The 27,551-nt window shown below is 35.9% G+C and overlaps 2 protein-coding genes across 10 annotated transcripts in view; one reads left to right on the top strand and one right to left on the bottom strand.

Moving 5' to 3' along the window:
* The window catches only part of Cep350 (centrosomal protein 350), a 171,732-nt gene that overhangs the window by 69,159 nt on the left and 75,022 nt on the right, over positions 1-27,551 (bottom strand). For 5 of the 8 annotated variants that reach the window (XM_087194408.1, XM_087194406.1, XM_087194407.1 and 2 more), the window contains 11 exons: positions 24,342-24,562; positions 23,727-23,890; positions 20,956-21,066; positions 20,441-20,581; positions 18,759-18,895; positions 17,621-17,743; positions 15,429-15,598; positions 13,568-13,660; positions 4,726-4,922; positions 3,710-3,894; positions 3,052-3,139 (listed from right to left, as the gene is read on the bottom strand). In XM_087194408.1, the coding sequence (XP_087050534.1) occupies positions 3,052-3,139; positions 3,710-3,894; positions 4,726-4,922; positions 13,568-13,660; positions 15,429-15,598; positions 17,621-17,743; positions 18,759-18,895; positions 20,441-20,581; positions 20,956-21,066; positions 23,727-23,890; positions 24,342-24,562 (1,630 nt within the window). The remainder of the gene's footprint in view (positions 1-3,051; positions 3,140-3,709; positions 3,895-4,725; positions 4,923-13,567; positions 13,661-15,428; positions 15,599-17,620; positions 17,744-18,758; positions 18,896-20,440; positions 20,582-20,955; positions 21,067-23,726; positions 23,891-24,341; positions 24,563-27,551) is intronic. The other 3 variants (XM_021265329.2, XM_013075361.3, XM_021265331.2) reach the window with 1 other exon arrangement.
* Positions 1-27,551, top strand: part of LOC147823126 (uncharacterized) — a 156,749-nt gene that overhangs the window by 58,288 nt on the left and 70,910 nt on the right. Inside the window, exons 2-3 of one of the 2 annotated variants that reach the window (XR_015444569.1) lie at positions 10,773-10,835; positions 15,389-15,561. The gene's annotated coding sequence lies outside the window, so the exon portion shown is untranslated. Of the gene's footprint in view, positions 1-10,772; positions 10,836-15,388; positions 15,562-27,551 lie in introns of those variants that run through there. The other variant, XR_015444568.1, reaches the window with a different exon arrangement.

The raw sequence follows: 27,551 nt of genomic DNA on the forward strand, positions 1-27,551 counted from the left end.
GAAAGTGAATTACACAACTTTGTTCCATCTATTCTCTTACTGAATACATTATTTCCATTTTCTCCTACATGTGTGTGAAAGATCCTCTAGGATAAACACTAAGACAGAACTGCTGAGTCATATATTCTGTCTTCAAGTAGGCATAGTAAACTGCTTTCAGAGTGGTTATACCAGCTACACAGAGCTGGAATGACAACAATGGAGACTTAAGGAAGGCCCCACATTCACATTCTTCTGAGCATCTGTCAAGTTCTGATGCAGCAAAGACAGAAGGCTAAGGAATCTCTCAAAAGCTGAGCAGAAATCCCAAGTCTTTGTCCTGATTAAAAAAGGGTTATTTGGGTTTTAAGTGAAATCCCTAGAGGGCCACAATCCAACACAACATGGCAAAGCAGAAGTAGATTGAGTCTTAGCATCTCTTTCACCCAGTCCCAACTCAGCTCAGTGTTCAGTAGCTACACAGTGTTCAGCTTTCAATAAAAAACTACTAGGCATGCAAAGAAAAAGGATATGATTTTTTAAAATACTGGAGTTAGCAGACGAAGAAGCTAATGTGACCATGAATAATGTGTTCTAAAAGTATAGGAAAAAAAATAGAAAAATCGCTGAAAAGGTCAAGAATTTCAACAAAAACTGAAATCTATATAAAACAAGATGGTTATTATAGAATTTAAAAATGATCAAATTAAGAACTCACTGGATGGATTTAACTATACACCCGACAAAGGACAAAGCAGAAGACATACTGAAGAATTTAAACAGGTCAATACAAATTGTCTAAAATGAAGCACAATGTATTTATCTCAAGAATGAAATAACAAAACAGCAAAAAAGAGATAAGGTAAATGGTCACAAGCTTAATTTAAGCCTAGTTAGAGTCCTTGAAAGAAAGGAAAAAAAGAATGAGGCAGAAGGAAACACAAAGAAATAATTCTTGAAAAACTAAGAAAGAAAATAACAACAGATTCAAGAAGCTCACAAAACCCTGAATAGGAGTAATACAAGGAAACTGTATCTAGATACATCACATTAAAACTATTTTTTTAAAAATTCAAAGACAGCTGGGCATGGTGGCATACACCTATAATCCCAGCACTCTGGGAAGCTGAGGAAGGAAGAACAAAATTTGAGTCCAGCCTGGGCAGTTTAGCAACACACCAAGACCCTGTCTCAAAACAGAAAAAATTTAAAAAGGGCTCAGGATATAGTGCAGTGTGAAGGCCCTGCATTCAATCCTCATCCTTTCGCACCTCCAAATAAATCCAAAGACAACTTTTTTTTTTTTAATTTTAAAAGGAACCTACAAAAAAAAAATTAAGACTATGGTTTTGCCACCTGCTGCGCAAGCGGCAAGGACCCGAGTTCGATCCCTGGTGCCAAAAAAAAAAAAAAAATTAAGACTACTGTGTTCACAAAAACAATGCAAAGCAACAAACAACTGATAACTTTAAAAATGCTGAAAGAAAATAATTCTATACCTATTAAAATATCCTTTAAAAATGCTGAAACATATATTTTCAAACTAACAAAAAATGTATTATGATGGCAACGAAATACTACATATATCAAAATTTAAAACTCTGTACTTTAAAAGATACTATTAAAGTGAAAAATACTGCAGAATGGGAGAAAATATTTATAAATTTTGTTTTTCTATTTTACAAACAGAAAGCTATTATAACACTAGAAAGTTACTTACTAATTTTAACTAAGAAAAATTTATTTTTAAGTTTTAGATGAAAAAGACAAAATTTCTTTTTTAAAAAACAAAATTCAGAAATTTTCAAATTTATATAATCAGTGATATTTGCTGCAGTGAATTCATTTTAAAACGCTGATAATCTCAATAACTCAAATAACTTCAAAAATCAACTAACACAGTAGCTATTCCCTGACAATGGGTCAATTGGAGAAAGAAAACTAGAATCTATTGAATACTCACCAGGTAATATGAAACACACTTTATATATGTTAACTCATTTAATCCTCACAACCACCATATGAAGTATAATCCCACTCCTACAGATGAGGAAATGAAGACTCAGAGAGTTACTTAAACTTGACCATGATTACGTAGTTGCAAGCGACAAAGCTGGAATTTAAACAGTATCAACTAACACTGAGCATTTACTATTATGTCAAGTTCTACTGTAAGTTTATTTTATGTTTTAACTCACTTATTCTTCCCAACAACCCAAGTATGTTACTATTATTACTCAGTTTACAGGTGAGAAAATGAGACACAGAGAAATTAAGGATCTTGTTCAAAGTTATGAAACTTAGAATTAGAATTGGAATGTTAGCATAAGCCAGTGATTCTGAACCTTTTAAAGCTTTCAATGATACAAACTGCCTACTGCACACACCTCCATAGGTTCACAACCCCTGGCATAGGCAATGACTCCAGTCTGAATTCTTAACCACCATACTACTATTACAATACATACTACTGCCTCTCCAGAATTCAAAACCAAGGTCTAAGTCCACTAAGCAAAAACATTTGTCAATACGTAATAAGTATGTCATGAAAATCTAGAGAAACAAAGATTAAAAAGTTAATCTAAAGATTCTTTTACATGTACTTTAATTTTTAAAATATATATTTCAAAAAACTATGTGCTACACCAAGGCAGAAAACTTGATTATATATTAAGTTAACAGTGACACAATCCTTTTTTTGGGGGGGGGAGGGGATTGACCTTGGGACCTTGAGCTTGTGAGGCAGGCGCCAGAACCACTGAGCTAAATCCTCGGCTACACAATTTTGTTTGGGTTTTTTTTGGTACTGGGGATTGAACTCGGGTCCTTCTGCTTGTGAGGCAGGTGGCGGAACTACTCAGCTAAATCCCCAGCCCTGCACAATTTTAATATAAGAGAAATATGGTAGATTAAGTAACCCCCATAATTATTCCCCTATAGGCATACACAGTGTGAGCATCAACTAAATTTCATTTAAGGTAATAAGAAAAAGAGATTAGGCAAACTAATAGCTTCCACACACTAAACTGCCTTAAGATAAACTGTCTTATCAAGGTGTCTTTCCTAACATACCTTTTCTTGCTGCAATCTTAAAAGCAAACCACGCTGTTTCTTCCGGAGTGGGGGCATTTTATCATCCTCTCCTTTATCTCGTAGATGTCTGCAAATAATATTTTTCATTGAGACAAAGATGATTAGATTTATAATTTCAAGAATTCTTAACTACTGAAAGTCTATAAAATAATCATTTTCACATGTCAAAAATGGTTGCTATATGCAGCAATTTATTTCCCAAGCAAGTATTTTACTGAGTATATATAATATATGCAAGCCCTATATCCTTTAAAGATTGAAAGACTTGAGTGAGATAACAATGAAAAAGAATTAAGTTTAAAACACCAACAGGAGATGAGAGTCAGAGTGATAAAAGAGAAATGAAACAAGAATGTTATCTGGGTAGGAAGGAGATTTTGAAAGTAACACAAATCAAAGATTACTGTCATATTCCTAGCTTGAGAAATTGGGATGATCAAATCAAATTTAATGAGGAGGGGCTGGGGATGTAGCAGAGTGGTAAAGGGTATGCTCGTTAGCATACACAAGGCCCAGGGTTCAATTCCCAGTACCATCAGGACAAAAAAAAGAGGAAACAAAAATATTTTAAAACATAAAGCATTTCTTTTTTATGAAATAAACAACAGTGAAAACTACGCTCACTGAAAGAACTTACTTTTTTTGATGCTCTAGCCAGGCTAATTCAGCCTTAGTTTTTTCCTTTAAGGCCTTTTCACGGAGACGTAAAAGTGAAGATTGGTGAGCTGCTCTCATTTCCTCTTCTTTCATATACTGTCGAACCATCTCCATAGTAAATTTAGAAAAGCTGTCTTGTTCTCCAGAGAACGGCATGCTCAGTTCCTAAAGTTTATTTAAGTATGTCACCTTTTGGTACTTAACACCATTAAAAAGACATGTGCATCCACAGAAAAATTTATGAAGCCAAGTGTGGAACAACACTATTACAAGAAGCTTTGTAATCCCAGCTACTTGGGAGGCTGAGGCAGGAGGATAATTTGAGAGCACAAGTTCTGTGTTGTTGTTGGTTTTTTTTGGTACCGGGGATCGAACTTGGGACCTTGCACTTGCAAGGCAGGCGCCAGAACCACTGAGCTAAATCCCCGGCCCAGAAAGCACAAGTTTGAGACCAACTTGAGCAACATAGTAAGATCCCATCTCAAAAATTAATAACAAACAAACAAACAAATATATATATATATATATATATATATATATGATTGCCATTGATGTAAGAGAACACTCACAGGGCATTTGAGAGGGATTAACACTGATCTGCTAATTTATTCAACAAATAAAATCTTAATGAACAATCACTGCAAGCCATGTACTGTCCCAGGGATACAAAGCTGGGTAAGAATTTGTTCCTGTTATCCAAAAAGCATACACTTTGGAAAGATGGGTGATTGTAAATTTCTAAATGGAATCAAGTGTTAAGACAGTGAAGCAAATTAAAAGCTACAGAGATAACATTGGCTCAGATACTTAAAGGCCTTATTTCATTTCAAGAAATAATTTAGTTCTACTCTGTAAGAAAATTGAGGCCAGATTTCATAGAGAAAAACATAAAACTAACTTAGGAAAGTAATTCTGATAGTTGGCAACTGAGTTCAACATAAAATGTATCCTCTTATCTTTGAGAGTAAATCCACTTTGAGGCAAACTGAAACACACCTTGGTAGATGACAATGTAGTTTTGTCTGGGGAAGCTTCTTCATCAGAGTCATCATGATGGCCTCTTTTCTTTTCCATGTTAAATCTACGATGACTCTCAGAAGGTAGTAAAGATCGAAATGATTTTTCTTCTATTTCATCTTCTGTCATGGATTCATCAAATTTCAGGGAATATTCTGTTGCAACAGAAGTTGAATCTAAGAAAACAGGGAGAAAGTAGATTTTATCATTATAATTGTTCTCAGTAGGTATTCTACTAGCAGCCCTTTTGCCTCTTTCTGGACAATCAAACATAAATTCATAGCACTGACCACTAGCAATTAATAGGCATGGAACAATAAACTCATTGAACTAAATAAGTTCATTTATTGAAAAAAATCTCTGGGCTGAGGATTTAGCTCAGTAGTTCCACCGCCAGCCTCGTGAGCGCAAGGACCCAAGTTCGATCCCCAGTACCAAAAAAAAAATCTCTATAATACCTAGAAACACTAGGATAAGAAATATGATAAAAGATTAATATACTTCATATTTAAATAGGTCTTAAATATCAATGAGAAAACCACTAATACAGGTATAGAAAAATGATCAAGTTCTTCACAAAGAAAATATAACCAGTCAACATAAAGGGAATAAAAGTTAAACACTGACAACAAAGAAATGATTGAAATATCTTTTTAAAAACTCATTAAATCCATACTTAATTAGAAACCTGACAGCTCTTTCAGGTTGGTGCATGTGTGCCCTTGACACACCATGTGGGCCCCAACCTTTTGTTTACTACTTCCTCAATTTCTGGTACCACAAGAGGCTCCAGGTTCATTTTGTGTTTTGCCTGCAGCCTTAGAATGCACCATTTCACCAAATACCTCTGGTTTCTTTTATTGTGAATGATACTGAGAAACCATAATCTGGGAATTGATTGTCTTTGTTACTATTGGGGTATCACTGCTTCTGAATTTGCTCAATGGACAGTGCTTAGTAATATATACATGTACACTCACTCACCTATATAGGCATGAACATGCACACACACAAAATTAGTTTTGTGGGGCCGGGGATTTAGCTCAGTGGTTTCGCCACCTGCTGTGTAAGCGCAAGGACCCGAGTTCCATCCCCAATACCAAAAACAAAAAATTATTTTTGTATTCATCCATCCAATAAGCTAAACATGAATTCCTACTAATGTCTGACTAAAACTCAGTACCAGGCTTCACTCTTGTTTTCCTTTCTCATGTCTATAATTTCCGTCTCTAGCACTGAATCACCAGGATCCTACTTTTCAACACCAATTTACTTATTTGTTCAACACCAATATTTAGGTAAAGAAAATTAACGTGAATACCTGTGAAAAACAAATCCCTTTTTTTATTGGTACATTTTAGGTATACGATACATTTACATTTATCATTGGGTGCTTGTACCTGTAAATGATGTATCTTGGTTCTTATTTTTTTCCCCATTACCTGTGCGTCCTTCACCCCCTCCACCCTTCCCTATTTACACGGACTTTGCTTCTATTTTTTCCTTTTCACATAATTTTTCCTTTCCCCTTCTCCTCCCACTTCCTCTACCCCTTTGGACCTTTTCTTCCTAATTCAAATTATCAATTATTCATTTTAATCATTTTAATCCTTATTTACACTTTGTTTCTCACACTAGAGAAACTACTTGGTATTTACACGTGTGTCCTATTTATTTCACTTAAGAGTATGGCCTCAATATGCATCCATTTAGCTATAAATGTCTCTAATTTCTTGTTCTTTATGGCTGAGTAGTACTCCATTTTACTAAAAAAACACATCTTTATCCAGTTTCCAGTTGATGGGCACTTGGGCTGTTTCCAAACTTTAGCTATTACAAACTGTGCTGCTATAAACATGGGTGCACATATATCACTGTGGTATGATTCTTTTAATTCTTTTGGGAAGATCCCCAGCAGGGGACTAGCTGGGTCAAATGGGACCTCTAGTCCTAGTTCTTTGAGGTATCTCCACACTGATTTCCACAGTGGTTGCACCAGTCTGCACTCCCACCAACAATGGAGAAGGGTTCCTTTCTCCCCATACCCCCGACAGCATTTGTTATTGGTTGATTTCTTGATAGCAGCCATTCTTTCCGGGGTGAGGTGGAATCTCAAGTGTTGTTTTCATCTGCATCTCTCGAATGACCATTTTTTCATATATTTATTTGCTGCTTTTACTTCTTTGTCTGAAAAATGTCTGTTCATTTCAGATGACCATTTTTGAATTGGGTCTTTGAATTTGGGGGGGTCTGATTTTTTTTCAGTTCTTTATATATTCTAAATAGCAGTCCTTTGTCTGAGGTACAGCTGCTAAAAATTTCTTCCCACATTGTAGGTTGTCTCGTAGCTCTGTTAGTGGTTTCTCTTGCAGTGCGGAAGTTTTTTAATAAGATGAGATCCCAGTTGATTCTTTGTACTAGTTCCCGTGCTACTGAGGTTTTGTTCATAAAGTCTTTTCCTACACGAATGTCTTCAAGAGTTCCATCTAACTTATCTTCAAGCAAGTTTAGTGTTTCCATTTTAATATTTAGATCTTTAATCTACTTCAATCTTAGTTTAGTGCATGGTGATAGATATGGGTCTAGTTTTAATCTTTGGCAGGTTGAAATCCAGTTTTTCCAACACCATTTATTAAATAGGCTATCTTTCCTCCAGTGAGGGTAGTTGGCTCCTTTGTCAAAGATGAGGTGTCTGGAGTTGTTTCTGCATCTTCTTCTTCTTTTTTTTTTTTTTGGTACCTGGGATCGAACTCGGGTTCTTGCGTTTGCGCAGCAGGCGGCGAAACCACTGAGCTAAATCCCCGGCCCCAGTTTCTGCATCTTCTAATCTAATCCACTGATCCTTGGGTCTGTTTCTTTGCCAGTACCATGCTGTTTTTATCACAGTAGCTTTGTAGTATAGTTTCCAGTTGGGGATAATGATACCCCCAGCCATGTCTCTGTTGCCTAGAACTGCTTTTGCTATTCTAGGTCTCTTCTGGTTCCAAATGAATTTTTGGATTGTTTTCTCTAGTTCTGTGAAATATATTGTTGGAATTTCAATTGGCATTGCATTAAATCTATATAGCAGTTTTGGAAGTATGGCCATTTTCACTATATTGGTTCTTCCTACCCAGGAGCAAGGGATGTCTTTCCATTTTCTTATATCCTCTTCAATCTCTTTTTTCAGGGTGCTGTAGTTTTCAGTGTAGAGGTCTTTTGCTTTGTTAGATTCTTAGATATTTCATTTTCTGGATGCTATCGTAAAAGGGATTGTTTCCCTAATTTCTGTCTCAGTGAGTCTGTTAGTTGTGTATAAGAAGGCTATTGTTTTTTGAGTGTTGACCTTGTATCTAGCTACTCTACTGAATCTGTCAATTAAGTGTAGAAGTCTTTTGGTGGAGTTTTTTGGGTCTTCTATATAAAGTATCATATCATCAGCAAATAATGACAGTTTAACTTCTTCCTTCCCTATCTTTATTCCTTTCATTTCTTCCTCTTTTCTAATTGCTGTGGCCAATGTTCCAGAACTATATTGAACAAGAGTGGTGACAGTGGACATCCTTGTCTTGTTCCTGATTTTAGAGTGAAAGTTTTCAGGTTTTGACCATTTAGTATGATGTTGCCTGTTGGCTTTTCATAGATAGCCTTAATCAGATTGAGGTAAAGACCTTCTATTCCAATTTTCTGTAGGGTTTTTATCATGAATTGATGTTGGATTTTGTCAAATGCTTTTTCTGCATCTATTGAGATGGTCATATGGTTTTTGTCCTTGGCTCTGTTAATATAGTGTATTACATTTATTCATTTACTTATGTTGAACCATCCTTGCATTCCTGGGATGAATCCCAGTTGATCAGGGTGTATGATCTCCTTGATGACCCTCTGTATTCTGTTTGCAAGTATCTTGTTGAGGATTTTTGCATCTATGTTCATTAGGGAGGTTGGCCTGTAGTTTTCTTTTTGGGTTGGGTCTTTCCCTGGTTTTGGAATCAAAGTAATACTTGCATCCATGAATGAATTTGGAAGAATTGCTTCCCTTTCGATTTCCTTGATGAGTTTAAAGAGTAATGGCAATACTTCTTCTTTAAATGTTTTGTAGAATTCAGCAGTGAAGCCATTGGGACTTGGGCTTTTCTTTGTTGGTAAATTTTTTATTACATTTTCAATTTCACTCATTGTTATTGGGGTGTTTAGAATTTCTATATCTTCTTCCTTTAACTTTGGCAATTTGTATGTATCTGGGAATCTGTCCATTTCTTCTGTGTTTTATTAGAGTACAGGTTCTCAAAGTAGGTATTGATGATCCTCTGGATTTCTGCTGGATCTGTTGTGACTTCACCTTTTTCGTTCTTAATTGCATTGATCTGAGCCTTTTCTTTCCTTTTTCTGGTAAGGTTGGCTAGATTTTATTTATTCTTTTGAAAAACCAATGGTTTGATTCACTGATTTTTTTGTATCATTCTCTTAGTCTCCATTGCATTGATTTCTGCTCTGATCTTTATAATTCCCTCTCTTGTACAAGCTTTGGGTTTGTTATGCTCTTCTTTTTCTAGGATCTTGAGGTTCTGCATTAGGTGGTTTACTTGAATTTTCTCTTGAAACAAATCTCTTAAAAAAGCACATCTCTTAGTGTGACTGTGACAGCACTTTGAGAGTGGGTTAGAAAGTCAGCAAATTGAGGTGGGGAGATCTCACTCAAATGTGGGCAGCATTGTCCAAAAGGCTGGGGGTCCAAATGTAGCAAAAAGTATTGGAAGCTTATAAGTGCTTTTGGACATCACACTCCAGACTCTTCAGCCTAAGAATCAGAGTCACACAAGCTACTCTTCAAGGAGCTTTTAGCCCTTCAAGCCTCACACTGGGGATGTATCATTGGTCCCTCTTGTTCTGAGACTTCTGGCTTCTTAGACTGAGCAGCTATCAGCTCTCTAGCCAATAGCCAGGCACTATGGGACTATACAGCTTCAAAGTAAGTTAGTCTAATAAATCTCCTCTTACAATTATATATATACATTGTATTGTATTCTCTGTTCCTCTAGAGAACCTTGACTGATACAACACCGCTCCCCGTCATGTGGTTATGCCATACATTTGTAATACAATTAGATTCACTGGTCACGGGCTGGATTCTATCCTGGGAACTCCCAACATCCTGAATGTTGTATATGTGTGTGTATCTTTAGTTCACATACATTAAAATTTTCTTTGTAGCTGGGTGTGGTGGTGCACACCTGTAATCCCAGCTACTCAGGAGGCTGAGGCAGGACCACCAGGTTGGACAACTTAATGAGACCCTATCTCAGGATATAGCTAGCTCTGGGGTAGACTGTTTGCCTACCATGTGCAAGGTTGTGGGTCCAATCTCCAGGAGTGCACCCCTCCAAATTCTGTGATACACAGCTTCAGCATTTTTAGAAACACATATGTAGCATCATACACAACATGAAAATACTATACGTAACTGTTCCTCTACCCTAGAAGTTCCCCTATGTATTTCTTTTGTAGTCAACTACTACTTTTTCCCCAGAATATGGATATCATTAATCTGTTTTCGACCCTTCTAATTCTGTCTTTTCCAAAATAGGATATAAATGAAATCATACAACATACTGCCTTTTGAAGCTTCCTTCTTCTCACTTGGTACATCATTTAAAATTTATCCATATTGTTGCATGAATCAATAATTTGTTCCTTTTAATAGTTAAATTGTAGTATTCATTGCACCTATTTGTTTATCTTGGTTATTAGCAATTATGAATACTACTGCTATGAACACTAAGGTATAGACTTTTTTGAGGACATAAGTTTTCAAATCACTTGGCAAATAACTAGCCAAGTGATAGCTGGGTTATATTATAAATCTTAAGACACCATGAAACTGTTGCACAGGAGCCATACAACTTTGTGTTCTTACCAGTGGTGAATGAAAGTTTCTATTACCCCCACATTGTGCCGCCAATTTGTTACAGTCCTTTTTTATAGCCATCTAATAGGCATACTGTGGTATCTTATTGTGATTTTTTTCTTTTCCTTCCTTGAGACAGGGTCCCGCTATGTTGGTCCTAAGCGATCCTCTGGCCTCAGCCTCCTGTGTGCCAGGAATACAGGTATGTGCCACCACACCTGGCTCTCTCATTGATTTTACTTTCATTTCTTTGATGATATGTCATAAAAGACCCTGTCTAGTATCTATTTGGCATCTGTATATTTTCTTCAATGAAGTATCTGTTCAGATCATTCATACACTTTAAAATTGACCAGTTGATTTTCTTGTTAAATTTTAAGGGTTCTTTATAGATTATTCTGTTCTGTGAAGAACAGTGTTAAAAACATGGATGGGGCAGGGGATTTAGCTTAGTGGTTTCATGGCCTGCTGCGCAAGTGCAAGGAACCGAGTTCAATCCCCAGTACCAAAAAAAAAAAAATGGACAAGCCTCAGACTGGGAGAAGATAACTGCAAGTCACAAATATGATTAAGGACTTGAATCCAGAATCTTTAAAGATCACACCTTGAGACATTATGTCTAAAAGGTCATTACCAAAGTGAAGATCAACTAGATTTTCTCCTGTTTTCCTCTACATATGAATTTCTAATGGCTCGATTTCTGTTTCATGTTTGCCCTGTGAAGTCTAGCTGCTCTGGCCTCTCTGAACTCCTAACTCTATTTTATCAAATCAGGGAGACCAGTGGATCCCATGCTCTGTGGCCTGGAAACCCTGTAGGCCAATGATGGTGAACTTTTAGAGCTTTCAGTGATACAAACAATCCACTGCAGCATGCGTGCCATAGGTTCATCACCACTGCTCTAGGCATTGAGTTGAGATAATCACAAGCACTCATTTCATTTGCTTCCAGTCTCTCATAAATCAGCACCATTCACTACCTGATATACAATGCCTTGAAAACTATTATTTCAAATATTTTCCCTAGTATTTTAGCTGTTTTACGAGGAAAAGTACATTTAGTCCTTGTTCCTCCAACATGACTAGAAATAGCAGCCCAAGTAGTTTATTTAATATTGCATGCATCAGTTAACTACATCAAAGGTTCCAGTTCATGATATTTCAAAATTGTCACTTAACAATTATTTATTTGTTATTGGAAGCCTGGCATGATGGTAAATACTTAAGATCCAGCATTTAAAAAGTCACACTTGGTTATTATCTACAACTCACAGATATTATTGACAATTAAATCTGTCATCAGTACTTTTAATTACAAACACCTATTAATAAAATTTAGGGGGCCGGGGATTTAGCTCAGTGGTTCCAGTGCCTGCCTCGAAAGCGCAAGGACCCGAGTTTGATCCCCAGTACCAAAAAATAAATAAATAAAATAAAATAAAATTTAGGAGGTTAAATTTATACTACAGAAGAAACTGAACAAATAATTCCTCTATTATTTTCAATGCCCTTTTTTTCTCCTATGATATGGAAGTGGTATTATCACATCTGAGCTAAATGTTTAGCCTAGTGGTCCACAGAACATTTTTTGGCAGTACTAGAGTTCAACCTAGGACTTTTGGACCAAAGTACATCTCAAATCCCTTTTTAATTTTTTATTTTGAGACTGGATCTCACTAAATTGCCCAGATGAGGCTCAAATTTACAACCTTCCCAGGGAGCTGGGATTACAGACATGCTCCACCATGTTGGGCTCAAAAAGTAGTTTTGATTGTGTATATCTATAAAATTCTGAGCATCCCCCCCAACATTTATAAACTACTGTATTAGTCTGTTTGGGATGCCATAAAAGAAGACCACAGAATGGGTAGCTAAATCAACAGATTATCTCTCAGTTCTGGAGGACAGAAGTCCATATTCAAGATGCCAGCAGGGCTGGTCTGGAAAGACCTCTTTTCCTGGCTGACAGATGCCATTTGGCTGTGTCCTTCACATGGCCTTTTCTTTGTGAATGTACTCCTGGAGCCTCTTCTTCTCATAAAGACACCAGTCCTACTGAATTAGAGGTTCATCCTAATGACTTCATTTAACCTTAATTACCTCCTTAAAGACTCTATCCCCAAATTGTCACACAAGTGAGAGGTCAATATAAGAATATTACAGAGAGTGATAAATCAATCTATAACATTTCATCCTCTGCCACTCCTCAAATTCATGTCCTTCTCATATGAAAAATATATTTACCTCATTCTAATGGTCCCAAAAGTCTTTATCATAGGATCAACTCCAAATCCAAAGTCCCATCTGAATACTATCCAAATTAGTATGATGGTTAATTGTGACTAAGTGACTGGCTTGAGATACACTTGAGAGATTAGTAAAACATACTTTTGGGTATGTATGGATGGGTCTATGACCTTGGGGGACTGTATCTACTGGTTGGCCCTTTCTCTCACTCACTCTCTGGTCCTGGCTTCATGATATGAGCAGCTTTCCTCCTACCTGCAGTTCTACCATGTACTTCTGTTATGTTTCTGCTTTTGAGCTAGCCAACTAGGGACTGAAATTTCTGAAACAGCCAAAATAAACCTTTCCTCCTTTATGTTGTGCATGTCCGATATTTTGTCCCAGCAGTGAAAAACTAATACAATTAGATATAGGTGAAATTCAAGGTAAGATTCCATCCTGAAGCAAAAATTTCTATCTAGCCATGAACCTATAAAACCAGAGAAATTATATGCTTCCCAAATATACTTATGGGACAGGCAGAGAATAAAAATTCCTATCCAAATGGGAGAAAATGGATAAGAAGAGGTTTGGGTTCTAAGCAGGTCCAAAACCTGGCAAGGAAAATTACATTAGACCTTAAGACTAGAGAATGATCTTCTTTGGCTTATTGCTCTTCCCCTTGGACCCATCATGATGGCAGCTTTACCTTCTAGGTCCAGCAGATTGGCAGCTTTGCCTTTTAGGCCCACTGGAGCAAGTGCCCCCACACTCTCAGTCCCAGGGGTAGGTAGACTAGGCCCTAAAAACAAGGAGATGGATGTTCATAGCTACAGCCAGCTCTCAATGGCTCACTCATACCTCTAGTTGACTAAGCTCCACCCAAAGGAGAAAAGGGGTAAGTTTTGATAAAAATGATAATACACATTATAAGGAAAGTTACCTTTCTCATCAGGCAGAGATGGAATGCTATCACTTCGTAAGTAAAGAGGTCACTTGACCATGTCTATACTATGACTTCTATAATGCAGACAACTTGCTAATCAAATAGTGGTAAAACACAGAAGAAGCCACTGGCTACAAAAGTCACTTGTAAGAGTATGCCCTCTACTTGAGGAGTGCAGAACTTCATCATTACCAGCCTGGTATTGTAGCACTCCAAGAATTTAGATGTTATTAGAAGTCCCTGAATTTTTGATTCACAAATTCCTCTTCCAGCATCTGGTGGAAGAAATTGCTCAGGACTTTAAAACAGATCTGCATTTTCAAAGCACAGTTACTGGTGCTCTGCAGGAGGCAAATGAGGCTATCTGGTTGGCCTTTTTGAAAACACCAACCTGTATTCTATCCATAAAAAACATCTAACCATTACGGCAAAAGACATCCAACTAGCACATGGTATACACAGAGAATGTGCTTAAGAAGCTAGTATAACAGGAAACACTTCATCCTCAACATACACAAAATTCCTCCTGTTATTGCCAGTTCTGAACATTAGATATTTTCCACCATGGGATCCAAAGAACCTAAATATATGATTACAAGTAGAAAAACAGGAGACTAAAACTAGGTATTGGCATGTTCCTAACTTCATTTACTATAAATTATTAATATAAAAGTGGGGATGTAAAACACTAATTCAGTCAGAATAATCGAAAAAGTTTCAACAGTTCAACTTTATAACAATCATAAATGTGTTAAATTTTTCTGGACAATGCCATCGTTTGGATTTTGAAAAAGCAAGTAAATTTCTTACTGATGAAAGAAAGAAAAGGAGAGAGAGGGAGAGGGGGGAGAGAGGGGGAGAGAGGGGGAGGGGGGAGAGGGGGGGAGAGGGGGAGAGAGGGGGAGAGAGAGAGACTCCCTCATCTTCTGGAACCAAGTAGGCAGTCTTGCCATCTGGGCCTGTGGTTACAGCAGCAACCTTCCTAATCTGTGAATTGCCCTGGAAGTCATCCTTTTTTTCCTCTTCTTCTTTCTGGTACCAGGGATCAAACTCAGGACCTTGTGCTTGCGAGGCAGGCGCAGCACCACTGAGCTAAATCCCCGGCCCTTGGAAGTCATTCTTGAAGGATACATATGTTTGCAATAGGGAAGCTCTAGTGTTCTGTTCTATAGAATTGCAGAAGTCTAAAGGGCCCCCTTTATTCCATCCTGCCTTTTTTAGTCAAATTAGCAGCATCTCTGTTGGTAAAATCCCATCTCTATTCCTGGTGTCTGCTGAGGTGGGTGATAAAATCCATGGGTAATCTCTTTGCAGAGTGACCGTCTAACCACATCCTTAGTATTCTCTCTAGAGCATGCTTTCTCACTTTTTTGCAATACGGATCTGCTGAGAATTTTCTAAGTCTTCAAATTCAGAATTTTTTTGCTTAATAATTCCTTTACTATAAGCAGTAAAGAGAAACTAGGCTACTCTTTCACTACTGTGCTTAGAAATCTTAGTTAAATATTACTTTCCACAAAATACTATAAGACAATTTAGTCAAGTTATTTGCCACTTTCTAACAAAGATCACCTTTTCCTCTAGTGTTGATAAAAATGATAATGAACATTATAAGGAAAGTTACCTTTTTCATCAGGAAGAGATGGAATGCTATCACTTCGTAAAGAATCATCTGCAGCAGTTTGAACCTGTTCATCAATTGAACTCTCCATCTTTTCATCATGAAGTCTCTTCTCATTTTCCTTACAAGATAGAGCTGAAGGACTTTCTTTATGGCTATTACTACTACTACTTCTGTTTATGGATATTATGTAAACAAACAAAAAAGCAATTAAATAAGGATCACAACTTCAAACAAACTAAATTTATTTGACTAAAGGACTATGCTGTATAATTGAGATACGAAACAAAGAAAAATGCCATATAAAACATAAAAAGTAAGTAGACATACATCTGAGAATAAACTATTTTGAAAAAGATGAATATGAGAAAGAAGGTTTCATTTTGAAATCATTTTACTAGGCAACCACTATTCCTGGGTAATCACTCCCTTTTTTCCTTTCATTTCTGGGAAAATAAAGGAAATTTCTGGAAAGGTCGCTCGCTATTTCAACTTCCTTTCATTAACATCATAATTTATCATAATCTGATTACATCCCAATACTTGTACTGGAACTGTTCTCTACCTAACTCTCTAACTGTAAATTCTACTTAAATTCCTAACTGTCAAATCCAATCAATAATTTTTTCTCTGTAATATTACATAGTGCTGACCTCTACTTTCTTTTTTGTTTGTTTTTTTTTTTTTGGTACCAGGGATTGAACTCGGGTCCTTGCGCTTATGCAGCAAGCAGCAAAACCACGGAGCTAAATCCCCCGCCGACCTCTACTTTCTTTAAAAGCTCTACTTGCTAAAGAAAATGTGGTAAAACTTTATATTAACATTTGTTATCATTACAGTAATCTGGATGAAAGGTATTTGAGGACCTTGCTGTATTCTTGCAACTTTTCTGAAAGCCTGAAATTATGTCAAATATTAAATAACAAGTCACTGTTCTTATATTCCATCATTCTACTCTCACTTGCTTTTCTTCCCACCTTGATAAGTTTTCCTGTGTATCTTTTACTTCCTTATTACTGTTATCTAGATTGAATCTCAAATCTATTATCACTGGCTTTGTCTTTCCCCTCACATTAAGTCTCAAGTATCCAAATGCCTAATAAACTTTTAATTTAGCCTATTCTTTTGCTAACAAACTAAACATATACAGTATTCCCCCATATGTTTTCCTTCTTCCTCGTGTTGTTTTTGGTTTACTCATTCATTAAAAAGTATTTAAAGGCCGGGGATTTAACTCAGTGGTACCATGCCTGCATGCCTGCCTCACAAGTGCAAGGTCCTGAGTTCGATCCTTGGTACCAAAAAAAAAAAAGTATTTAAAAATTTTAAAGGATATTAGAAACTTATCTTGATTCAGGGTTTGAGATCCTCTGCACATGCTATTTTCTTCTCTGAAATGTCTTTCCTTCTCTGTTTGCCTAATGAACTACTAATTTCTGAACTCAGTCCAAGGGTCATTCCTGTGAAGTCTTCATGGACCCCTCCTCTCCTCATCCTCAAGGAAGCTCTGGTCACTTCTGTTCCTATGTTGGAAGTTTTTTTTCTTTTTTGGTACCAGGGATCAAACTTGGGACCTTGCACTTTCAAGGCAGGTGACAGAACCACCAAGCTAAATCCCCAGCCCCCACTTCTATTCCTACGTTTACAAGTTTTTTTGTGTGTATTTATATAATAGTATTTATCAGTATATAATCTAATTATCTGGTTTAATGTTTCTAAAAAGATAAATCTTCTAATAAAGTCATAAAGTTAAAATAAAAGGCAGCAAACAGCAAGAGTTTTGAAGTCAAAGGGACATGAAGTTGAAACTGGCTTTGTAGCCAGATAAGTTAAGGTTTAATTCATTGGTGTGTCATTATATATGTGACCTTGGTGATTTTCTTAACATTTCCATGCACCTGAGTTCCCTAATTTATGAATATAACATAATCTGCCTTGGAAGGCTGCCTTAAAGATTAAGGGGAAACAACTTACACAGTGCTTATACAACTAGGTTCTCAATGAACAGTAGCTGTATTATTATACATGCAAAATATTTTGTTAATTAGCTAATTAAACAAGGGAAGCTAGCATTAAAAGAGCAGGTATTGTTCCATTTACAGAAACAAGATTAAGAAGTCAAGGGCAAAAAAAAAAGTCAAGGAAAAGCAATGTTTAAGTCATTATCAGAGTTTACCAGATAGTACTTTCTTTACCTTCGATCATGATTCTTGTATCTTGATGATTCAGAATAAGTATCATATGAAGGGGAATGCTTCTGATGTTTTGAGTCAAGAGTCCCTTCTTTACTCTGAGAGTGTGAAACTGATTGGCTTATCCTACAAAGAAAATAAATGATTAAACATTTAGTCTCCAATAAAAGAAAGAGTTTAAAGACTGTTTATATGAGATAAATCTGGAATTCATAGAAGTTAAAAAATAACTGTATTAAGAAAGACATTCAATAATTGAAAAGGTCCTAACAATACATAAGGAATACATTCTGCTTAAAGGATATCAACACATAATCACTCCTAGTATCAATGAATGTAAACAGAGATTTAAAATCTATGTATTAGAGAAAGTGAAAATACGACTCTTTAAAAAAAATCCATATATACAAGCATGACCGTGTTGCCCAGCTCTATCTAATAAACTCTTTAATAACTTTTCTTTGTTCCTAGAATAAACCTCCAACCCCCAAAACTGCAAGGTTCCACCTGAGACATCACTTCATACCATTCTCTTTGCTCTATCCCTCCAAGTTAAATTGATCTACTTTTTCTTCAATATGTCATGTTCTTTCTTCCTTCAAGGCTTTTTTTGTTTTGTTTTTTGAGACAGATTGCTCAGATTATATTAGAACTTATGACCCTCCTTCCTTAGCCTCCTACAATGCTGAGATTACTAGCATGCAGCACTATTCCCTGCCCCTTTCAGGGCTTTTGATCTGCCTATTCTTTACCTTTTTTATATCACTGACTCATCCACTAGATCTCACTATCAGGTTTACTTCCTCAGGAATACTTTCTCTGACTCCTTGTACCCCCAGAATATTCAAAGTCTAGTGTTACTTATCTGAGACATGTGTTCCTTGCCTTCATAACACTTACCTGAGTTTTTAAGTGTTTTTTCACTTAACTGAATATTTTCACAATGTTTAACTTCCACACTAGGCTATAAGCCTATACCTCCATTCCAAGCACCCAGCAGAGTGCCCAGAACAGTGGTGATGAACCTATGACATGTGTGCCACAGTGGACTGTTTGTATCATTGAAAGCTCTAAAAGGTTTGCCATCACTGGCCTAGAACATAACAGACATTCATGACATATCTGATGAATAAATATTAACCTATTTGTTTCAGCTCTGGTCCTCAGTTGTTTCATGAAATCTGGAAAGTGTTGCCGCTGATGGTCATATAGTGTCACAAGGGGAGCTCCTGAGGCAGTGATGGCATCTGAGATATGTGTTCGAGTCAACTCTGCCATCTAAATATGAACACACAACAAAGAGAAAAGTAGATATAAAAGATCATGTTATAGAGGAACGGAGAGGGAGCAGTGTCTTGGGAAGATCACTAGATTGAAAGCAAGCAAATTCTGCCACTAACAGACGAAATATTGTTGGGAACTCATCTAGCCTGAGTCCCAAGAAACTCATCTTACACAAATAGAGTGGATCTAAGACTTTACCCGCTATAACAAACTACAAATTAGGTAGAAAACCTGCAAGCCATATAATAAGCCTTCCTCTAAGAATCAACTCAATTATTATTTACCTTCTAAAGCTTTTCTTACAATCTGAAGTACATTTGCCCTACTCTTAACACTATTGCAACTGCCATATCTATCATTTATTTGATAGTTATTCAATTACTGTTGTGAGCTATTCCTTCAACTGTTTTCGAAATATTTTGTTAATATTGTGTATTACATTAAAATTTTCTTGAGAAAGAAGACTCAATTGTATATTTATTTGTACAACCCCACAGTACTTAACATTTGTAGATTCATGTATTCTTTTTTTTTTGGTACCGAGGATTGAATTCAGGACCTTGCACTTGTACAGCAGGCGGCGAAACCACTGAGCTAAATCCCTGGCCCTGATTCATGTATTCTTATTACGCATTTCATAGTCTTAACTTGTTTAAAAATTATAACTGGTAAAATCAAATGAAGCTCTTATCAACAGATTATAATATCCTTTATACGGAATACAATGAAACTACAGTATTTTTGGCTTTACTCTTGGTACAATTTTTTAAAAGACACTGACTAGGGGCAGGGATTTAGCTCAGTGGCACAACACCTGCCTTGTAAGCACAAGGTCCTGAGTTCAATCACCAGTTACAAAAAAAAAAAAAAAAAAAAGACACTGACTAATGTCATTCTGGATACAAATGAAATATCATCATGCAAAGCAGATATTGACTTCCACAGACTAAGACTGGGGACTGAAGAGGCATGAAGGAATTTTTTAGAGTGACAAAAATATTCTATTCTTGACTAGAGTGGTATTTATAGGGTCATACATATTATATATGTACTATATATGTACTTAAAATGTATGCACTGTATTGTTTATAGATTACACATCAATAATGTTGATACTTTACTAAAAAAGTTACAAGAAGACAGAAATTAGAGTTCATCTTTTTTCTACCTCTTTAACATTCATATGTACAACACTCTGTAATTAATGGTGCTGCTTATTTCAAAAAGGCCCCATTAAAAGTCTTATACTTCTGGGCCAGGGATTTAGCTCAGTGGTTTCGCCGTCTGCTGCGCAAGCACAAGGACCCGAGTTCAATCCCCGGTACCAAAAAACAAAAAATAGTTTGGTGAGCCAGGGATTTAGCTCAGTAGCGCTGTGCCTGCTTCGCAAGTGCAAGGTCCAGAGTTTTATCCCCAGTACCAAAAAAAAAAAAAAAGTCTTATACTTTTGCTAGAAGACAGAAGCCATTACTGGCAAGACCAAGTTACTCAAATCAACCAAAAGAACAACAACAAAAAAGAGGTCTCCTTGGCTCTCACCTCACAGATCTGGTGAGGCACATCTGTGGTAGGGCGAGCAGTCTCTGTTTGCTGAGCTGTTATTTTACAAGCTGCTTCCTGAAGGACTTCTGTTACTTCCATTTGTGATTTTACCACATGCTGTAATGATTCTGCATGGACCTATAAATGAAAGGAGACAATAAAAAGAACTTGGGTTTCAGCCTTCTATCCATCCAAATTAGTTTTAATTTATAAATTTGTTTCATGGATCAACTATTTTATTAAAAAAAGACTACAACTTGGATTTCACAGCTGAAATTGTAACTCCAGTTAATGTGTCTGTAAACTAGTAACTACCATTTCCCTCAACTCTCACTTCTTTAAACTGGAAATCAGTCTTTACTAAAGGGCTGCTACAAGAATCAAGTTGAAAAATGAAATTATTCCATAGAAAGTACTAAAATGTAATTATCCACATCTTTCTTACTAATATATAATAAAAGAATGCCACAATGTAGGTTAAGAGGTCCAGTACTTGCTGCAAGCTATGTTACCTGAGCTGCTTTGTTCCGGGTTTCTTCTAATTGTCTTTGACATTCCAGAGCCTCTTGTTCAGCCTTCATTTTCAAAAGAGCTAAATCCCTTTCATGGCGTTGCTGCTGTGCCTTCAAGAAATAAAAAAAGATCAAATATTAATTCTAAAACATTAAACTACTTTTAGCACAGTGACTATAATTAACATGATGCTATGTTTCCTTTTTGAGTCAGGGTGTTGTTTAGTTGCACAGGTTGCCCTCAAATTCATGATCCTCACCTCAAGCCTCCTGAATCACTGGGATTACAGGTAAATGTCACCACATGTGGCTCACAATGCTATCTTTGTAACACAAATGATTTAGAGGAACCAACTACAGTCTAAAAGAAAGACAGTAAGTAGTATAGTCATCAGCTATTTATTATTTATAAAAAATATTTAATGACCATATACTGTATATCAAATACTGTAGTAATACAAAAAATTTCCAAGGCATGTAGGACTAAAAATTGATACCAAAAAGCTAATTATAAAGTAAAAACATTAACATTTAACTCTTAGAAGAGATAAAAATATGTCCTATATATAAAAATAAAGATTATGCCTCATGGATAATTTTGATTGTTTTAATTTGACTTTGAAGGGGAAGTGTCATTTAAAATGCTGCCCTCCGAAAGGTCTCCTTTTCATGCCATTATTCCATACAATGTTAACTATTATATGAAAATATAAAACATCTAGAATAACCAAAATCTTTTTGAAAAAGAACAAAGTTGGAGAAATTATATCCTGATCTCAACATTCACCATAAAACCATAATAATAAATACAATATGGTACTGTCATTAGGGACAAGCAAACAGATCAACAGGAAAGAACAAAGTTTAGAAACAGACCTACACAGAAGCAGTTACTTAATCATTGATGAATATGCTAGTACAATTTAAGTCTTTTCAAGAAAATGATAATAAGACAACAGAATATCCATATACAAGAAACATAACCTTTTACTCCTTGCTCATATCAAACCCCAAAATTAACTGGTTCACACAAATACAAAAGCTAAAACTAAAAACTTTAGAGTATCTCTGATAACTCAATATCTTAGGGTAGGCAAAGATTTCTTAGAAAAAAAGAAGGCATTACTACAAAAGACAAAAGGTTAAAAACAGGATTTTATCAAAAGTAAAAATACCTACTTTCTTGGGCCGGGGATTTAGCTCAGTGATTCCGCCACTTGCCTTGCAAGCACAAGGTCCCAAGTTCAATCCCCAGTACCAAAAAAAATAAAAAATAAAAATACCTACTTTCTTCACTAGAAGATAGTTTAAATGATAAAATGGTAAGCCAAGAACTGGGTTACAGCATTTGAAATACATGTGAAAAGGATTTGTTTCTAGAATATATAAAGAACTCCTAGGGGCAGAGAAGGTGAGCCAGTTCCAGCACCCAGGAGGAGGCTCCCCCGCTGCCATTCCATGCTCCTAGGGCAGAGAAGGTGAGCCAGGTGGGCGCCAGAAGCATAACCCGCCCCCCCGCCTCCATGGAAATGAGAAGACACGTAAACAAGCCTCAAAAACAGACTTCCAGATCACCTACAGCAACCCCAAAGGGAAACGAGACAGAACAATCTGATGCTCAACCACCTGGGCTCCCTGAACTGGCAACAAAAGAGGATCTGGAAAAAACGAAATCTGAAATAATTTCTCAGATAACAGCAGAGATTGTGCCCATAGTGCAAGACATGATTAATAAATCTAGAGAAGACACAGATAAAAAAATAGAGGATCTGAGGAACATGATGGAATCCCAACATAGGAAACAAACGGAATCCATAAAACAGATCCAAACAGATTTCCAGGAGATTAAAAACTCCATCGAAAGCCTACGCAGCAGAATGAACCAAGAACTCCTATAACTCTGTAATTAAAAGATAATCCAAGTGGGCAAAAGATCTGAACAGATATTCATAAAAGAAAATACATGGAATGGTCAATAAATACACAAAAGGATGACCCACCTCATTACAAAATACAGATTACAACCACAAATACAAATTACAACCATCTTAAACAATACCTCAGATGTTTAAAAAATTATATCAATAGCGCTCCACTGAGGAGCACTACTCCTTTTCCAGCAGGTTTTTGTTTGGTAAGGAAAAGTACACATTATCCTGACTTTATCAAACATGTGGATCTCAAAAAAATTTTTTGGCTTGGTACAAATAAAGCATTAAAACAACTTAGCCATTTTTGATTGTCAATGAAAACAGAAAATATTCAGAATGGCTGATTAATTTTCACACTATGATAAAACAAAGCATAAGGACTAGGGGTGTAGCTTAGTGGTAGAGTGCTTACCTAGCATATGCAAAAACCTGGGTTCAATCCATAGCACAAAAGGGAAAAACAAAGGATAAAACATGGAAAACAAAGTTCTTGAGAAAGAATGATTATTTTATTTTTCTCCTGTCCAAAACTGTATCTTTAATATTCTTTTTAGTATTCTATATGATAGTTTTACACAGGGTTACTTATATAGGTCCTATATATGGCAGATTTTTTTTTTTTTTAATTTGGTAGTTTAAAAGTTTATTTAGGGCTGGGGATTTAGCTCAGTGGTTCCGCTGCCTGCCTCACAAGCGCAAGGACCCGAGTTCAATCCCCGGTACCAAAAAAAGTTTATCTAAAAACTCATCAAGACTATTTTAAATAGCAAAGAGAAAAACCCCAGAAAATAAAAAAGAAAACACACACACACACACAAAGGTAGAAAAGTCCACAAATACCTTTATAATCTGAGCCAGAGACACACTCTCCTGCTGAGCAAGTGAAATGCCTCGAACTCTTTCTATGTCTGACAGTTGGCGCACTGACTCCTCAATGGCATTCAGATAACTCAGTTCTACTGCCATACGGTGTTGGAGGCCAGCAGGAGAAAATCGCTTAGAACCTGGTGTGCACAAAAATTGTCAAAGGGAAAACTTTACATGAAATTATGCCTCAGGTTTATTAAATTTATTTCTATGAGTCAAAACAAGTCTGCTCTTCTTTGTTGAAAAGATACTGACTTACTGATACATTTTAATAGTTACTTCTTTTATGAGTGTGTGGCATGAACATGTGTATACATACATATGTTCAAAATCATCCAGAAGTATAAAGATGGGATATATTTTTCAAGTGTATTTTAACTAATCTGACAACATGGGAAAAAATGGTCACTATTAAATGTCATGATTTTTAATATTTAATTTCCTGTACAGTTTTTATTTACTACTTTAAAGAATAATGATATTTAGTTGAAATAACATCTCTATGGCTCAACTGAAAGAAAAGGCAGTTTCAGGGGTAAAACATGTAACACTTTATTTTAAAAACTGTAACAGCATGGATCTACTTGCCTGGTGCGGAAGCCATCTCTGTCATTGTTCTGCTGGTAGCCAGGTTCCCATCAATGAAAGCTGCATTAGGGTTACATCCTATTGTAGTTGGAGGTATTATTACAGAAGACTTAGATCTTTCCAATGAAGTTCCTGGAAGGTCAAACTGTGTCAATTTCTGGGAACTTGGAGATAGAGGCGAAGTTGGAGTTTTCTGAGATCTTCCCTTGTCTGATGAGACACTAGAAGTTTTGTTTCATAAAAACATTAGAGAAAGGAACTACTTTTGGCTAAACAATTTGTAACACACATTACTTTCTTTACCAACATTAGCCTTAAAAAGCATGTATTCATTCAACATAATCATTATGCTGAACAAATGACTATGAATATTTCTATAACTGCTAGATTTATAGTGTTGAACAAGCTAACCGCAAATTCTACCCTAAATAAAATGCAAAGGTTTGTGTGGGGGGGTCTCTTAAATTGGGATTTAACTCCTTCTTCTACAAAGCACATATATCATCATTCACTTGTTGAAGTATGAAGCAATATAGCAATAAAAATACAAACGTATGTAAAAGACATTTTATAAATTTTTAAAGTATGTCCCTGAGGGCCGGGGATTTAGCTCAGTGTTTCTGGCACCTGCCTCGCAAAGTCCTGAGTTTGATTCCCGGCATCAAAAAAAAAAAGTCCCTGAAATAGAATAAAACATCATTTTGTATTAAAAATTAAATGACAATACTTGTCATTCTCTTTTGTTAACTGAAAAAAATCACAGAAAAATCATTTTCATACTATTCATGTTTAAATAATCTATGTTCATGTTTATATATAGCTTTTAATATATCTCTTTCCTGAACACTAATTTTGTAAGAGTGGGATTTTAACAACTCTTAAGGCATTTAATTGAACAAAGGCACCTGTTTAACCTGTCCTTGAGAAAGTAAGCACATTAGAGGCATCATTTCTCATTGCCTTGCATTGAATATTTACTGAATAAATTATTCAAAGATACTCCATAAAGTATTTAGCACAGTATACTTGAATAAGTTAGCTTTTGGCTTCTGATAAATTATAAGATGGTTCTCAAAGGTAAAAATTTATCTTCTATCCAACATGAAAAATATCTGAATAAAAGTAGTCTTGAGCAGTGGCTAGGCATGGTGGAGCATACTTATAATCCCAGGATTAGGAAGGCTGAGGCAAGAGGACTGCTGGGAGTTCAAGGCTAGCCTGAGCTACATAGTGAGTTAAAGGCCAGCCTGAACTATATAGTGAGACCTTGTCTTTAAAAAAACCAAATAAATAAAATAAACAGTAGTTTTGAGAGACGTTAGTTTATCAAGACCTTTAATTTCCTGTTGATGGTTTAGGGAATATATACTAGGTTTCCTCATATACACAAATTTAATGTCTCTTCCACTTTAAAAGCACTTATTGCACTCTGGCTGCAACTTATGCAGTTTGAAGGGCCAGGGATGTAGCTCAGTGGCTCAGCACCTGCCTCGCAGACACAAGGTCCTGAGTTTCAACCCGGGTACCAAGAAAGAAAGGAAAAAAAAAGAAACATAAACTTTTGCAGTTTGAGATGTGACAGCAAAACTACTGTGAATTTCTTTTTCCTTCTCAATTTCATGGATAAAAAATTCATTCTTATTTTAGATTTTAGCAACTGCAGCATACAATTTTTCCCTTTTCTTATTAAATCAAGCTCTTTTACCTTTTCACTTAAAAAGAAACAAAATCAAACTTCTCTTTGGCATATCTGAAATGCCAGCTCCGGGGCCATTACTAAATAAAATAAGGTTTACATAAACATAAGCATTATCATAATAACGATGGTCAATATAACAACCAAGATGGCTACCTACTCATCAATGACTAAGGGCAAGGAGGATATACCCTGTCAATACATTCGGCAAAGGGATGATTCATATGAGAGTAGGGGAGCTGGATGTCATATTTCACATCAGAATGGTAGATAAATTAAAACTTATGAATCTTTTACTTCTTGAATTTTCCATTTAATATTTTTGATCTATAACTGACAACAGACAACTGAAATCATCCAAAACAAAGCTGAAAATAAAGAGAACTACTGTATTTCTAATAGTCTATCGATTTCATTTACAGAATCTAAAAAAGAATAGTCATTTTAAATTTCAACACAATATCAAACAAAGTATCTTACCTTATTGTTTTACAAGATGAATTTATATTTGCTTTTCACAGAAGATTCCCTTAGACTAGTATTTTCAAAAGTGTATTTTCAATTATTTTATTAAGTTTTCCAAAAATTAAAAAGGGAAGGGCTTATGAACAGAGAGTGTCTATAGCCAAATAAAGTTATGAAGAAAAAAAACCCCACAAGTTAAACAAAAATTTTTAAATCTTTTGTTTCTCTTTATCAAAGTTTCAAATTATTTTACCTACTGTGACTTGCACGAGTAGGGAAGTGGACCTAAACTATAATATGGGGCATTTATCAAACTTATTTGGCTATGGAGCCTATATTTTATGAATGTTTAACTTTGTAGATTTTCCCAAAGTAAATCATCATAGTATCTCTTAAGAAAAGGTAAAGTTTTCTAGGGCTGAGGATTTAGCTCAGTGGTGCTCCACCTGTCTTGCAAGCACAAGGTCCCGAGTTTGATACCTGGTACCATGGGGTGTTGTGGGGGGGAGGGTAAAGTTTTCTAAATCATAAAATCATTGACAAATTAAAATTTAAATACAGCAATGAGGGCCAGGGATTTAGCTCAGTGGTTTCGCTGCCTGCTACATAGATGCAAGGACCCAAGTTCGATCCCTGGTACCAAAATAAATAAACAAATAAATACAGCAATGATAGTATTAATCATATAATATGAAAGCATTACAAATAGTTACTTGTGTGTGACACAGTATTAGAAAAAGCATACAGTTACTTAAAAAAAAATCAATCTCAGAGCCTTAATTTCCAGAAAGGACAAGACCACTGCAGAGGATAAAAAACCATGTGAATGAATTCACAAGAACTATACAGAAAGCAATAACTGAAGGTTACGTGGAACATGTATGCATGTAATATATAACATTAAACAGTCAAGGGGAAAACACAAAGTACACAAGTTCCAGTAACAGTGAGACTTCAAAATCTGTTTAAGTTGAGCAAGAGAAAAAAGTTTAAAAGAGGTAATTTCAATGAGACCAAAAGGATGTTAAATAGTCGTATTGAAAGGGTGG

The sequence above is a fragment of the Heterocephalus glaber genome, unplaced genomic scaffold (genome assembly GCF_053883595.1).
Source record: "Heterocephalus glaber isolate CG9 unplaced genomic scaffold, H.glaber_assembly_v1.0 deba00001600, whole genome shotgun sequence".
NCBI lineage: Eukaryota > Metazoa > Chordata > Mammalia > Rodentia > Bathyergidae > Heterocephalus > Heterocephalus glaber.